Below are 13,236 nucleotides of genomic sequence, written 5' to 3'. Positions count from 1 at the left end.
AATCCCAGTTTGACAATAAATTGATTTGTTCCATAAAGTCCATCATTTATGTCCAAATAGCCACTTGTTAGCGTGATCAGCCCAGTAATCCATCTTCATGAGGCGCAGGCACTTCGTCCAGACAAAAACTTGAAAAGTTCCGTTTACAGTCCTTTAGAAACATGTCAAACGATGTATTGAATCAATCTTTAGGATGTTTTTAACATAAAACATCAATAATGTTCCAACCTTTAGAATTCCTTTTTGTCTTCAGAAAAGCACTGGAACGAAAACAAATGCATTATTTACTCTGTAAATAACACTGCTGGGTGATTTTGATCATGATATTATTGATCGATTTGACTCTTGACTTATCTTAGCAATGGCGTTCATCTACAAACTGTAGAAGCTATATGAATAGAAACATTCAGAACTTTAGTGAAACGGCACAGTGGGAAAAAAACATGGCCGCTAGATATCAAAACAGGATGGTCTTCAGACACTGAACACAAATATAAACGCATCATGCAACAAATTCTGAACAATTTTTCGTGTTAAAGTTCATATAAGGAAATCAGTCAATTGGAAATAAATTAATTGGGGCCCTAATCTATGTATTTCACATGACTGGGCCTTGAAGGGCATAGGCCCGCCCACTGGGGAGCCAGGCCCGCCCACTGGGGAGCTAGGCCCGCCCACTGGGGAGCCAGGCCCGCCCACTGGGGAGCCAGGCCCGCCCACTGGGGAGCCAGGCCCGCCCACTGGGGAGCCAGGCCCGCCCACTGGGGAGATAGGCCCGCCCACTGGGGAGCCAGGCCCGCCCACTGGGGAGCCAGGCCCAGCCAATCAGAATGAGTGTTTCCCTACGAAAGTGCTTTATTACAGACAGAAATACTCCTTAAAATTTCACGGGAAGTATATTTTACATTATTTATGTAGTGTGTGTGTGTGTGTGTGTGTGTGTGTGTGTGTGTGTGTGTGTGTGTAACCAGGAAATAGAAGCCTCCGTGTTGTTGTCCATTGGTTTACTCTAATTAGGGGAGGGGTGGTAGGGTAAGGGGAAAATTATAAAGGAAATATATTTCCGTAAGTCCTAGTTAAAACTATAGTTATCCCAGGGCTGATTCATGCACAACCAGTTTAGTTCCTTCTATTCCATATTCTCTAGTCCTATGAATAACCAAACTTTATGCACTTTGAGATCATTCTTGTAAAACAGTGATTTATAAATGTTAATAATTGTAATTATTTTGTACTTGTCTGCTGCTCTCCCCCCCTCAGCCAATGGGCAGCAGCCCTCAGATGAGTGGCATGGCAGCGTTGGCTGCAGCGGCTGCTGCCACACAGAAGATCCCGCCCTCCACGGCCACCATGCAGCTTCCAGCTGGTGCTACTATGGTCAAGACCGTGGCCATGAGCCCCGGTTCACAGACTGTCAAAGTAGCCTCGCCTGTTATGGTAAGAGATCCCTGGACGAATAGTAACACGCACACACACCATGTAAACCTCTGCTGTTAATTATGAACACTAGAGTGATTTTTGTTTATCAAGGCTGTGGTCCAATACCCACATTACCTACTGTACCACGTGGAGTGAAGCAATGTATCGGTCGTGCCTTCTGAATGCTATAGGGGCTGTATCGGCCGTGCCTTCTAAATGCTATAGGGGCTGTCTTGGCTGTCCTTCTAAATGCTATAGGAGCTGTCTTGACCGTGGCTTTTCAATGCTATAGGAGCTGTATCGGCCATGCCTTTTCTTTCAATGCTATAGGGGCTGTCTTGGCTGTCCTTCTAAATGCTATAGGGGCTGTCTTGGCTGTCCTTCTAAATGCTATAGGAGCTGTCTTGGCCATGCCTTCTAAATGGTATAGGGGCTGTCTTGGCCGTGCCTTTTCAATGCTATAGGGGCTGTCTTGACCGTGCCTTCTCAATGCTATAGGGGCTGTCTTGGCTGTCCTTCTAAATGCTATAGGAGCTGTCTTGGCCGTGCCTTCTAAATGCTATAGGAGCTGTCTTGGCCGTGCCTTTTCAATGCTATAGGGGCTGTCTTGACCGTGCCTTCTCAATGCTATAGGGGCTGTCTTGGCTGTCCTTCTAAATGCTATAGGAGCTGTATCGGCCGTGCCTTTTCAATGCTATAGGGGCTGTCTTGGCTGTCCTTCTAAATGCTATAGGGGATGTCTTGGCCGTGCCTTCTAAATGCTATAGGGGCTGTCTTGGCTGTCCTTCTAAATGCTATAGGAGCTGTCTTGACCGTGGCTTTTCAATGCTATAGGAGCTGTATCGGCCATGCCTTTTCTTTCAATGCTATAGGGGCTGTCTTGGCTGTCCTTCTAAATGCTATAGGGGCTGTCTTGGCTGTCCTTCTAAATGCTATAGGAGCTGTCTTGGCCGTGCCTTCTAAATGGTATAGGGGCTGTCTTGGCCGTGCCTTTTCAATGCTATAGGGGCTGTCTTGACCGTGCCTTCTCAATGCTATAGGGGCTGTCTTGGCTGTCCTTCTAAATGCTATAGGAGCTGTCTTGGCCGTGCCTTCTAAATGCTATAGGAGCTGTCTTGGCCGTGCCTTTTCAATGCTATAGGGGCTGTCTTGACCGTGCCTTCTCAATGCTATAGGGGCTGTCTTGGCTGTCCTTCTAAATGCTATAGGAGCTGTATCGGCCGTGCCTTTTCAATGCTATAGGGGCTGTCTTGGCTGTCCTTCTAAATGCTATAGGGGATGTCTTGGCCGTGCCTTCTAAATTGTATAGGGGCTGTCTTGGCCGTGCCTTTTCAATGCTATAGGGGCTGTCTTGACCGTGCCTTTTCAATGCTATAGGAGCTGTCTTGGCCGTGCCTTCTAAATGCTATAGGGGCTGTCCTTCTAAATGCTATAGGAGCTGTATCGGCCGTGCCTTTTCAATGCTATAGGGGCTGTCTTGGCTGTCCTTCTAAATGCTATAGGGGCTGTCTTGGCTGTCCTTCTAAATGCTATAGGAGCTGTCTTGGCCGTGCCTTCTAAATTGTATAGGGGCTGTCTTGGCCGTGCCTTTTCAATGCTATAGGGGCTGTCTTGACCGTGCCTTCTAAATGCTATAGGGGCTGTCTTGGCTGTCCTTCTAAATGCTATAGGGGCTGTTTTGGCCGTGCCTTCTAAATGCTATAGGGGCTGTCTTGGCCGTGCCTTCTAAATGCTATAGGGGCTGTCTTGGCCATGCCTTCTAAATGCTATAGGGGCTGTCTTGGCCGTGCCTTTTCAATGCTATAGGAGCTGTCTTGGCCGTGCATTCTGAATGCTATAGGAGCTGTATCAGCTGTGCCTTCTAAATGCTATAGGGGCTGTCTTGGCTGTCCTTCTAAATGCTATAGGAGCTGTATCGGCCGTGCCTTTTCAATGCTATTGGAGCTGTATCGGCCGTGCCTTTTCAATGCTATAGGGGCTGTCTTGGCTGTCCTTCTAAATGCTATAGGAGCTGTCTTGGCCGTGCCTTCTAAATGCTATAGGGGCTGTCTTGGCCGTGCCTTCTAAATGGTATAGGGGCTGTCTTGACCGTGCCTTCTCAATGCTATAGGATCTGTCTTGACCGTGCCTTTTCAATGCTATAGGAGCTGTCTTGGCCAAGCCTTCTAAATGCTATAGGGGCTGTCTTGACCGTGCCTTCTAAATGCTATAGGGGCTGTCTTGGCTGTCCTTCTAAATGCTATAGGAGCTGTCTTGGCCGTGCCTTCTAAATGCTATAGGGGCTGTCTTGGCCGTGCCTTCTAAATGGTATAGGGGCTGTCTTGACCGTGCCTTCTCAATGCTATAGGATCTGTCTTGACCGTGCCTTTTCAATGCTATAGGAGCTGTCTTGGCCAAGCCTTCTAAATGCTATAGGGGCTGTCTTGACCGTGCCTTCTAAATGCTATAGGGGCTGTCTTGACAGTGCCTTCTAAATGCTATAGGAGCTGTCTTGGCCGTGCCTTCTGAACGCTATAGGGGCTGTCTTGGCTGTGCCTTCTAACTACTCTCTCTCTCCTGTCTCTCTGTCTGTGTGTCTCTCACCCGGTGTTGTCCTCCCTAGGTTAGTAACCCAGCAACCCGCATGCTGAAGACTGCTGCGGCTCAGGTGGGCACGTCAGGTGTTGTCACACCCGGAACGCCTTCTCGCCCTATCATCACCGTGCACAAGTCTGGCACGGTGACGGTTGCCCAGCAACACCAGGTGGTTACCACGGTAGTGGGAGGAGTCACCAAGACAATCACCCTTGTCAAGAGCCCCCTTACTATGGGGGGAGGTGGAACACTGGTAAGATGTTGTTTAGTTGCCTTAGCAGGATCCATAAATTGGCCGGCTAACTTTGAGAAATATTCAGAAAAAAATAGATAGATGTTGTTTTCAATCAATTTAATTAAACCATTGAATAACAATATTAATGATAATAATGAAATAACTTTTAGTTTTTCTGGCATGTTTTTCTGCTTGTGCCAAAGCTAAACTTGGAATATGGGTTGTTGGTTTGGATTAATCCCAATTCCCATTTCATGCATCCTTCCTATACAATATGTTTTTAAAACAAATCTGAATATTGAAGCTAAGCAAGTTAGCTGTCTCATCTCATTGACCCCAGTTTTGTGACATGCCCACACCCCTGGGTTTAGCAGGGACTCACTGCGTCTGTTTTGTGACATGCCCACACCCCTGGTTTTAGCAGGGACTCACTGCGTCTGTTTTGTGCCCCTGTTCTAAGCTGACCGCGGCCAACCAGGGTCAAAACAAAGTGATGTCTGGGAAGGACGTGCAGCATTGGGTTAGTTAGGATGTCTTCTGTTGTCTTTTACATGAACAGTCCATTATCCCCTCACATATTAAACATGTACAGTGGAACAGTCCATTATCCCCATGGGGGGTCACATATTAAATACAGAACAGTCCATCCCATCTCACATATTAAACACGTACAGTGGAACAGTCCATTCCCCCCTCACATATTAAACATGTACAGTGGAACAGTCCATTATCCCCATGGGGGGGTCACATATTAAACATGTACAGTGGAACAGTCCATTATCCCCATGGGGGGTCACATATTAAATACAGAACAGTCCATCCCATCTCACATATTAAACACGTACAGTGGAACAGTCCATTCCCCCCTCACATATTAAACATGTACAGTGGAACAGTCCATTATCCCCATGGGGGGATCACATATTAAACATGTACAGTGGAACAGTCCATTATCCCCATGGGGGGTCACATATTAAATACAGAACAGTCCATCCCATCTCACATATTAAACATGTACAGTGGAACAGTCCATTATCCCCATGGGGGGGTCACATATTAAACATGTACAGTGGAACAGTCCATTATCCCCATGGGAGGGTCACATATTAAACACAGAACAGTCCATTCCCCCCTCACATATTAAACATGTACAGTGGAACAGTCCATTATCCCCATGGGAGGGTCACATATTAAACACAGAACAGTCCATTCCCCCCTCACATATTGTACAGTGGATGTACAGTGGAACAGTCCATTATCCCCATGGGGGGTCACATATTAAACATGGACAGTGGAACAGTCCATTCCCCCCTCACATATTAAACATGGACAGTGGAACAGTCCATTATCCCCATGGGGGGTCACATATTAAACATGGACAGTGGAACAGTCCATTCCCCCCTCACATATTAAACATGTACAGTGGAACAGTCCATTATCCCCATGGGGGGGGTCACATATTAAACATGTACAGTGGAACAGTCCATTCCCCCCTCACATATTAAACATGTACAGTGGAACAGTCCATTATCCCCATGGGGAGTCACATATTAAACATGGACAGTGGAACAGTCCATTATCCCCATGGGAGGGTCACATATTAAACACAGAACAGTCCATTCCCCCCTCACATATTAAACATGTACAGTGGAACAGTCCATTCCCCCCTCACATATTAAACATGTACAGTGGAACAGTCCATTCCCCCCTCACATATTAAACATTTACAGTGGAACAGTCCATTATCCCCATGGGAGGGTCACATATTAAACATGTACAGTGGAACAGTCCATTATCCCCATGGGAGGGTCACATATTAAACACAGAACAGTCCATTCCCCCCTAACATATTAAACATGTACAGTGGAACAGTCCATTATCCCCATGGGGGGGTCACATATTAAATACAGAACAGTCCATTCCCTCCATGGGGGGGGGGGTCACATATTAAACATGTACAGTGGAACAGCCCATTCTCCCCACGGGGGGGTCACATATTAAACATGTACAGTAGAACAGTCCATTCTCCCCACGGGGGGGTCACATATTAAACATGTACAGTAGAACAGTCCATTATCCCCATGGGGGGGTCACATATTAAACATGTACAGTAGAACAGTCCATTCTCCCCACGGGGGGGTCACATATTAAACATGTACAGTAGAACAGTCCATTCTCCCCACGGGGGGGGGTCACATATTAAACATGTACAGTAGAACAGTCCATTCTCCCCACGGGGGGGGTCACATATTAAACATGTACAGTAGAACAGTCCATTATCCCCATGGGGGGGGGGGGGTCACATATTAAACATGTACAGTAGAACAGTCCATTCTCCCCACGGGGGGGTCACATATTAAACATGTACAGTGGAACAGCCCATTATCCCCGTGGGGGGTCACATATTAAACATGTACAGTAGAACAGTCCATTCTCCCCACGGGGGGGGGTCACATATTAAACATGTACAGTTGTACAGTAGAACAGTCCATTATCCCCATGGGGGGGGGGGGGGGTCACATATTAAACATGTACAGTAGAACAGTCCATTCTCCCCACGGGGGGGGGGGGGGGGGGGTCACATATTAAACATGTACAGTAGAACAGTCCATTCTCCCCATGGGGCGGGTCACATATTACACATGTACAGTAGAACAGTCCATTATCCCCATGGGGGGGGTCACATATTAAACATGTACAGTAGAACAGTCCATTCTCCCCACGGGGGGGTCACATATTAAACATGTACAGTAGAACAGTCCATTCTCCCCACGGGGGGGGGGGGGGGGGGGTCACATATTAAACATGTACAGTAGAACAGTCCATTCTCCCCACGGGGGGGGGGGGGGGTCACATATTGAACATGTACAGTAGAACAGTCCATTCTCCCCACGGGGGGGGTCACATATTAAACATGTACAGTGGAACAGTCCATTCTCCCCACGAGGGGGGTCACATATTAAACATGTACAGTAGAACAGTCCATTATCCCCATGGGGGGGGTCACATATTAAACATGTACAGTGGAACAGTCCATTCTCCCCACGGGGGGGTCACATATTAAACATGTACAGTAGAACAGTCCATTCTCCCCACGGGGGGGGTCACATATTAAACATGTACAGTAGAACAGTCCATTATCCCCATGGGGGGGGTCACATATTAAACATGTACAGTGGAACAGTCCATTCTCCCCACGGGGGGGGTCACATATTAAACATGTACAGTAGAACAGTCCATTGTCCCCACGGGGGGGGTCACATATTAAACATGTACAGTGGAACAGCCCATTATCCCCACGGGGGGGTCACATATTAAACATGTACAGTGGAACAGTCCATTCTCCCCACGGGGGGGTCACATATTAAACATGTACAGTAGAACAGTCCATTCTCCCCACGGGGGGGTCACATATTAAACATGTACAGTGGAACAGCCCATTATCCCCACGGGGGGGTCACATATTAAACATGTACAGTATGGAAGTTGCTTTAAATAAAAACATCTAATTTCCATTAATTAATTCATTTCATTAGTGACACATGTAAAATACATAGTTTCCTCAGCCATGTAAGTACAACCACACCCACCTATGTACGATATTATCTAAATAAAGGTGAAATAAATAAAATAAATTTGACATTTAAATTGGCCTATCTTGATAAAAGTCACGCGAAAGCGTCTGCTAAGTGGAATATATTATATTAGGTTTTTGATGGGTCGATCTTGATAAGGTAAGATGTGTTGTTTTGACCAGTCTCTCTCTCCTACTTCCTGTCCTCTAGCTGTCTAACCTGTCCAACCTGGGGAAGGTGATGTCCGTGGTCCAGACCAAGCCTGGTCAGACAGGAGCGGTGACTGGACAGGCTGGCTCCAGCCTCCAGCATATCATACAGGTCAGTAGTCAGGTAGCTTAGTGGTTAGAGCGTTGGGCCAGTAACCCGAAAGGTTGCTGGTTCGAATTCCCGAGCTGACAACGTAAAAAAAAAATCTGTCATTCTGCCCCCCGCCTGTTCCCCAGGCAGAAGCCGAAGACGTGGATGTCGATTAAGGCAGCGCCCCCCCCCCCCCCCCGCACCTCTCTGATTCAGAGGGGTTGGGTTAAATGCGGAAGACACATTTCAGTTGAATGCATTCAGTTGTGCAACTGACTAGTTATCCCCTTTCCCTTAGTTTTGGGGCGACAGGGTAGCCTAGTGGTTTGAGTGTTGGACTAGTAACCAAAAGGTTGCTGGATCAAATCCCCGAGCTGACGAGGTACACATCTGTCGTTCTGCCCCTGAACAGGCAGTTAACCCACTGTTCCTAGGCCGTCATTGAAAATAAGAATCTTAAGAATTCTTAACTGAGTTAGTTAAAAGTATAATCTGGGTCATTTAGTTCGGGATGTGTTAACTCGGTCATCGAGGGCCTGATTGGTGTCTCACTTTTTCCCCATCCCTAGCAAATGCAACTGATTTAAACAAATTACATTTGAAACCAAAGACCTTGATTAGTGTATTTGCAGGCACTGGGGCAAAATTGTGCCACCAATCAGGCCCACGAAGACCGGAGAGTTGCCCATCCCCGATTTAGGGTTTGTCTCCACGACTAGTCTTAATCTGATGGGAAAATCTCTTGACAGCCTAGTCCAGTACGGGATCAGCCTAGTCCAGTACGGGATCAGCCTAGTCCAGTACGGCATCAGCCTAGTCCAGTACGGCATCAGCCTAGTCCAGTACGGCATCAGCCTAGTCCAGTACGGCATCAGCCTAGTCCAGTACGGCATCAGCCTAGTCCAGTGCGGCATCAGCCTAGTCCAGTGCGGCATCAGCCTAGTCCAGTGCGGCATCAGCCTAGTCCAGTACGCGATCAGCCTAGTCCAGTACGCGATCAGCCTAGTCCAGTACGCGATCAGCCTAGTCCAGTACGCGATCAGTACAGGATTCTGATGCACGGGATCAGTCAAACAACCTGAGATATCCGTCTCGAAGGACCATGTTTCTTGTTGTATGTCAGCTTCCACCTCTATCTTGACCTCTGACCCCTAACCCTGAAACCCCTCTATCTTGTCCTCTGACCCCTAACCCTGAACCCCTCTATCTTGACCTCCGACCCCTAAATCCTGAAACCCCTCTTATCGCCTTCTTTTCAAACCAGACGAAAGGTCCCCTCCCGGCGGGCACCATCCTGAAGCTGGTGACCTCAGCGGACGGCAAGCCCACCACCATCATCACTACGTCCCAGGCCGGGACCGCGGGGGGCAAGCCCACCATCCTATCCTACAGCGGCATGCCCACCACCACCAAGCCTGGCACGCACATCATCAAGACCATACCTATGTCTGCCATCGGACAAGCAGGTCAGTCCTGTCTGCTTCCGAAACATCAACCAATTCATCAATCAATTGAAAGTCAATTTGTGATTTTTAAATATTGTTAAAGAGGGCTTTACAAATGTTGAGTGTTTTTTTTTGCCTTCTTGGATCGTTTGATTCATAGTCAGCACTACATTTTGAGCGTTTTCACAGTGGCCCATTGATGCAACCACATGGCTCATGTTTAAATGTGTCTACATATGACAATAACTTCCTGTTACTAAATGTATTTAATCTGTTGTCTGGTCAGGAGTGACAGGAAGTGGTATGAAGTCCCCCATTACCATTATCACCACTAAGATGATGACACCAGGCACCGGGACACCAGGCAAGATCATCAGCGCAATGCCCAGAGCTGGGGCTGGTCAGCAGGGACTCACACAGGTACCCCAACCCCTCTCTAACCTTATACCCTGGTACAATAACATCAGGCAAAAGACCATCAGCACTATGCCCAGAGCTGGGGCTGGTCAGCAGGGACTCACACAGGTACCCCAACCCCTCTCTAACCTTATACCCTGGTACAATAACATCAGGCAAAAGACCATCAGCACTATGCCCAGAGCTGTACTCATAATATACATGAGAACTATCGCCTTATGTTGAGGATAGCTGTGCTGCAAGCCCTGGAGACCCTAATTAAACGTTACATTACCTCACGTAGCTAGCTAACATTTTCACGCTTCGACCGTTCCTTTCTGATTTTGAAGATACCGTTGCACAAACGACATGCTGTATGAACTAGCTACGTTTGCGCGGACTCTTAGTGCATTTAGCAAGCTAGCTAATGTTAGCCAGATAATTAGCGATTAGCATTAGCGGCTAAAACTATTTATTTTAGCCACAACTTTCTGAGAAAAGACAAACCAATAGTGTAATTATTAAACAACGCTCGTTGGAAAGCAGCATCGTTTTCACCAACATCTTGTTGCATCCATCTGACCAAGAGCAAAAGTGCTCTTCACTCTGTGGTCGAGCAACTGCGTCCCCTTGGGAACGACCTGTAAGCAATTTCACTGCTAGTCTACACCTGTTGTTTTACGAAGCATGTGACAAGTCAAATGTGATTTGATTTGACGAGAGGGGAGGGGAGGGGGGGGGGGCTTGGTAAGTGCCATGCAACAGCAGTAAAGGGAGAAAGATGACTCGTAGGAGATGGGGTAAAAGTGTTTTAAAAAACGACATTACCCGCACCAGAGTTACGTATCACATTTTAAACAAAAACCAAACATTGAAATGCTGTTCTAGAAGGTCAAGTTAAAAAAAAAAAAAAAAAAAAAAACTGGACTGTTGCATCAATACCTGCAGATCGCTGCTCCCGAGTGGCTCAGCGGTCTGAGGCACTGCATCTCGGCGTTATAGAGGCATCACTACAGAAACCCTGGTTCAGAATCCAGTCTGTATAACAATCGGCTGTGATTGGGAGTCCCATAGGGGCGGCTCACAATTGGCCCAGCGTCGTCCGGGTTTGGCCAGTGTAGGCCGTCATTGTAAATAAGAATTTGTTCATTACGGACTTGCCAAGTTAAATAAAGGTTAAAATAAAAAAAGTATACTGCCCAGCTATTAGTTAAATATCAAACTAGGCTAATTTTGTACATGCGTATATTTGCTATCTTGCTCATGCATACTTCACCTGTGTGATTCTACCAGGTTATTGTTGTTATTATGATTCTACTAGGTGGTTGTTGTTGTTATGATTCTACCAGGTTGTTGTTGTTATGATTCTACCAGGTTGTTGTTATGATTCTACCAGGTTTCTTATTATTGTGATTCTACCAGGTTATGTTTCTACCAGGTTGTTGTTATGATTCTACCAGGTTGTTGTTATGATTCTACCAGGTTGTTGTTATGATTCTACCAGGTTGTTGTTATGATTCTACCAGGTTGTTGTTATGATTCTACCAGGTTGTTGTTGTTATGATTCTACCAGGTTGTTGTTGTTATGATTCTACCAGGTTTCTTATTATTGTGATTCTACCAGGTTGTTATGTTTCTACCAGGTTGTTGTTATGATTCTACCAGGTTATGATTCTACCAGGTTGTTGTTATGATTCTACCAGGTTATGATTCTACCAGGTTGTTGTTATGATTCTACCAGGTTGTTGTTATGATTCTACCAGGTTGTTGTTATGATTCTACCAGGTTGTTGTTATGATTCTACCAGGTTGTTGTTATGATTCTACCAGGTTGTTGTTATGATTCTACCAGGTTGTTGTTGTGATTCTACCAGGTTGTTGTTATGATTCTACCAGGTTGTTGTTATGATTCTACCAGGTTGTTGTTATGATTCTACCAGGTTATGATTCTACCAGGTTGTTGTTATGATTCTACCAGGTTGTTGTTATGACCAGGTTGTTGTTATGACCAGGTTGTTGTTATGACCAGGTTGTTGTTGTTGTTATGACCAGGTTGTTGTTGTTGTTATGATTCTACCAGGTTGTTGTTGTTGTTATGATTCTACCAGGTTGTTGTTGTTGTTATGATTCTACCAGGTTGTTGTTATGATTCTACCAGGTTGTTGTTATGATTCTACCAGGTTGGTATTAATATTATGTTTCTACCAGGTGGTGCTGAAGGGTGCCCCAGGACAGCCCGGGACTATTTTACGGACCGTCCCCATGGGAGGTGTACGTCTCGTCTCCCCGGTAACTGTTTCCGGTGTCAAACCTAACGTCACCACCCTTGTTGTCAAGGGAACCACAGGTAAGGATGTTCAGTGAACCTCCGACAGATAGCTCTTTGCTAGTCGGCGCGCCTAGCTTCATCCTTGACTAGTTGTGTTCCTAAAGATTCGTTTAGTTTTAGTGACTTGTTGAATCCTCCACGGTCAGATTGCGTTGAACAATCATGGTTTTAGTTTGTATTGTTTTGAAGCATCTGTCCCAATAGATTAGCCTGGGTACCAGTCTGTTAGCGCTAACGTCCCACTCCTTAACACACCTGGTGGAATGTTAATACAAAACCGGTCTGGATTTCAGGCTACCAATATACACAATCAACAATCGATTTAACGTTGTCCCTTCCCCTTAGGTGTGACAACGTTTGGTACGGTGACTGGTACAGTGTCTTCGAGCCTGGCGGGAGGAAGTGTTGCCACGGCTACTCCCATCACCACCTTGGGCACCATGACCAGTCTGCCTGGACAGGTCACCGTCTCCGCAGCTCAGGTACAGTTCATGTGGAACAACGGAGGCTGCGTCAAAATAATTGATCGGTCAAAAAAATATTGATCAGAATCGGGCTGCCTTTTGTAAAAGCGGTGTCGTCGGTGCCTTATCCCTCACGTTTCTTACGATCGGGAAAGGTGTTCGCGTTCGGTGCAGATGCATATAGACTTGTGTGTATATATATATATATATATATATATATATATATATATACTTGTTTATACTGTACTATTGACTGTATGTTTGTTTTACTCCATGTGTAACTCTGTGTCGTTGTTTGTGTCGAACTGCTTTGCTTTATCTTGGTCTGGGTCGCAGTTGTAAATGAGAACTTGTTCTCAACTGGCCTACCTGGTTAAATAAAGGTGGAATACATCAAATAAAGATGCATCCGTCCTGTCATGAATACTTGCAATGGGTTGTGACTCCCTTTATGTATTTATTTGGCTGCTACGCTTGTCCTGCTGGCACATGCAGTGATA

General features: G+C 46.2%; 1 protein-coding gene across 5 annotated transcripts in view; it reads left to right on the top strand.

Moving 5' to 3' along the window:
- hcfc1b (host cell factor C1b) overlaps nucleotides 1-13,236 on the top strand; it is a 73,144-nt gene that overhangs the window by 28,340 nt on the left and 31,568 nt on the right. For 4 of the 5 annotated variants that reach the window (XM_036989072.1, XM_036989071.1, XM_036989069.1 and 1 more), the window contains 8 exons: nucleotides 1,261-1,437; nucleotides 4,022-4,246; nucleotides 4,689-4,748; nucleotides 8,014-8,124; nucleotides 9,368-9,569; nucleotides 9,835-9,968; nucleotides 12,152-12,290; nucleotides 12,618-12,754. In XM_036989072.1, coding sequence (XP_036844967.1) covers nucleotides 1,261-1,437; nucleotides 4,022-4,246; nucleotides 4,689-4,748; nucleotides 8,014-8,124; nucleotides 9,368-9,569; nucleotides 9,835-9,968; nucleotides 12,152-12,290; nucleotides 12,618-12,754 — 1,185 coding nt within the window. The remainder of the gene's footprint in view (nucleotides 1-1,260; nucleotides 1,438-4,021; nucleotides 4,247-4,688; nucleotides 4,749-8,013; nucleotides 8,125-9,367; nucleotides 9,570-9,834; nucleotides 9,969-12,151; nucleotides 12,291-12,617; nucleotides 12,755-13,236) is intronic. The other variant, XM_036989073.1, reaches the window with a different exon arrangement.

This window comes from Oncorhynchus mykiss, chromosome 9, assembly GCF_013265735.2.
Source record: "Oncorhynchus mykiss isolate Arlee chromosome 9, USDA_OmykA_1.1, whole genome shotgun sequence".
Classification (NCBI taxonomy): Eukaryota; Metazoa; Chordata; class Actinopteri; order Salmoniformes; family Salmonidae; genus Oncorhynchus; species Oncorhynchus mykiss.
Note: the sequence above shows the minus strand (reverse complement) of the source record. Positions and strands in the feature narration are given on the sequence as shown.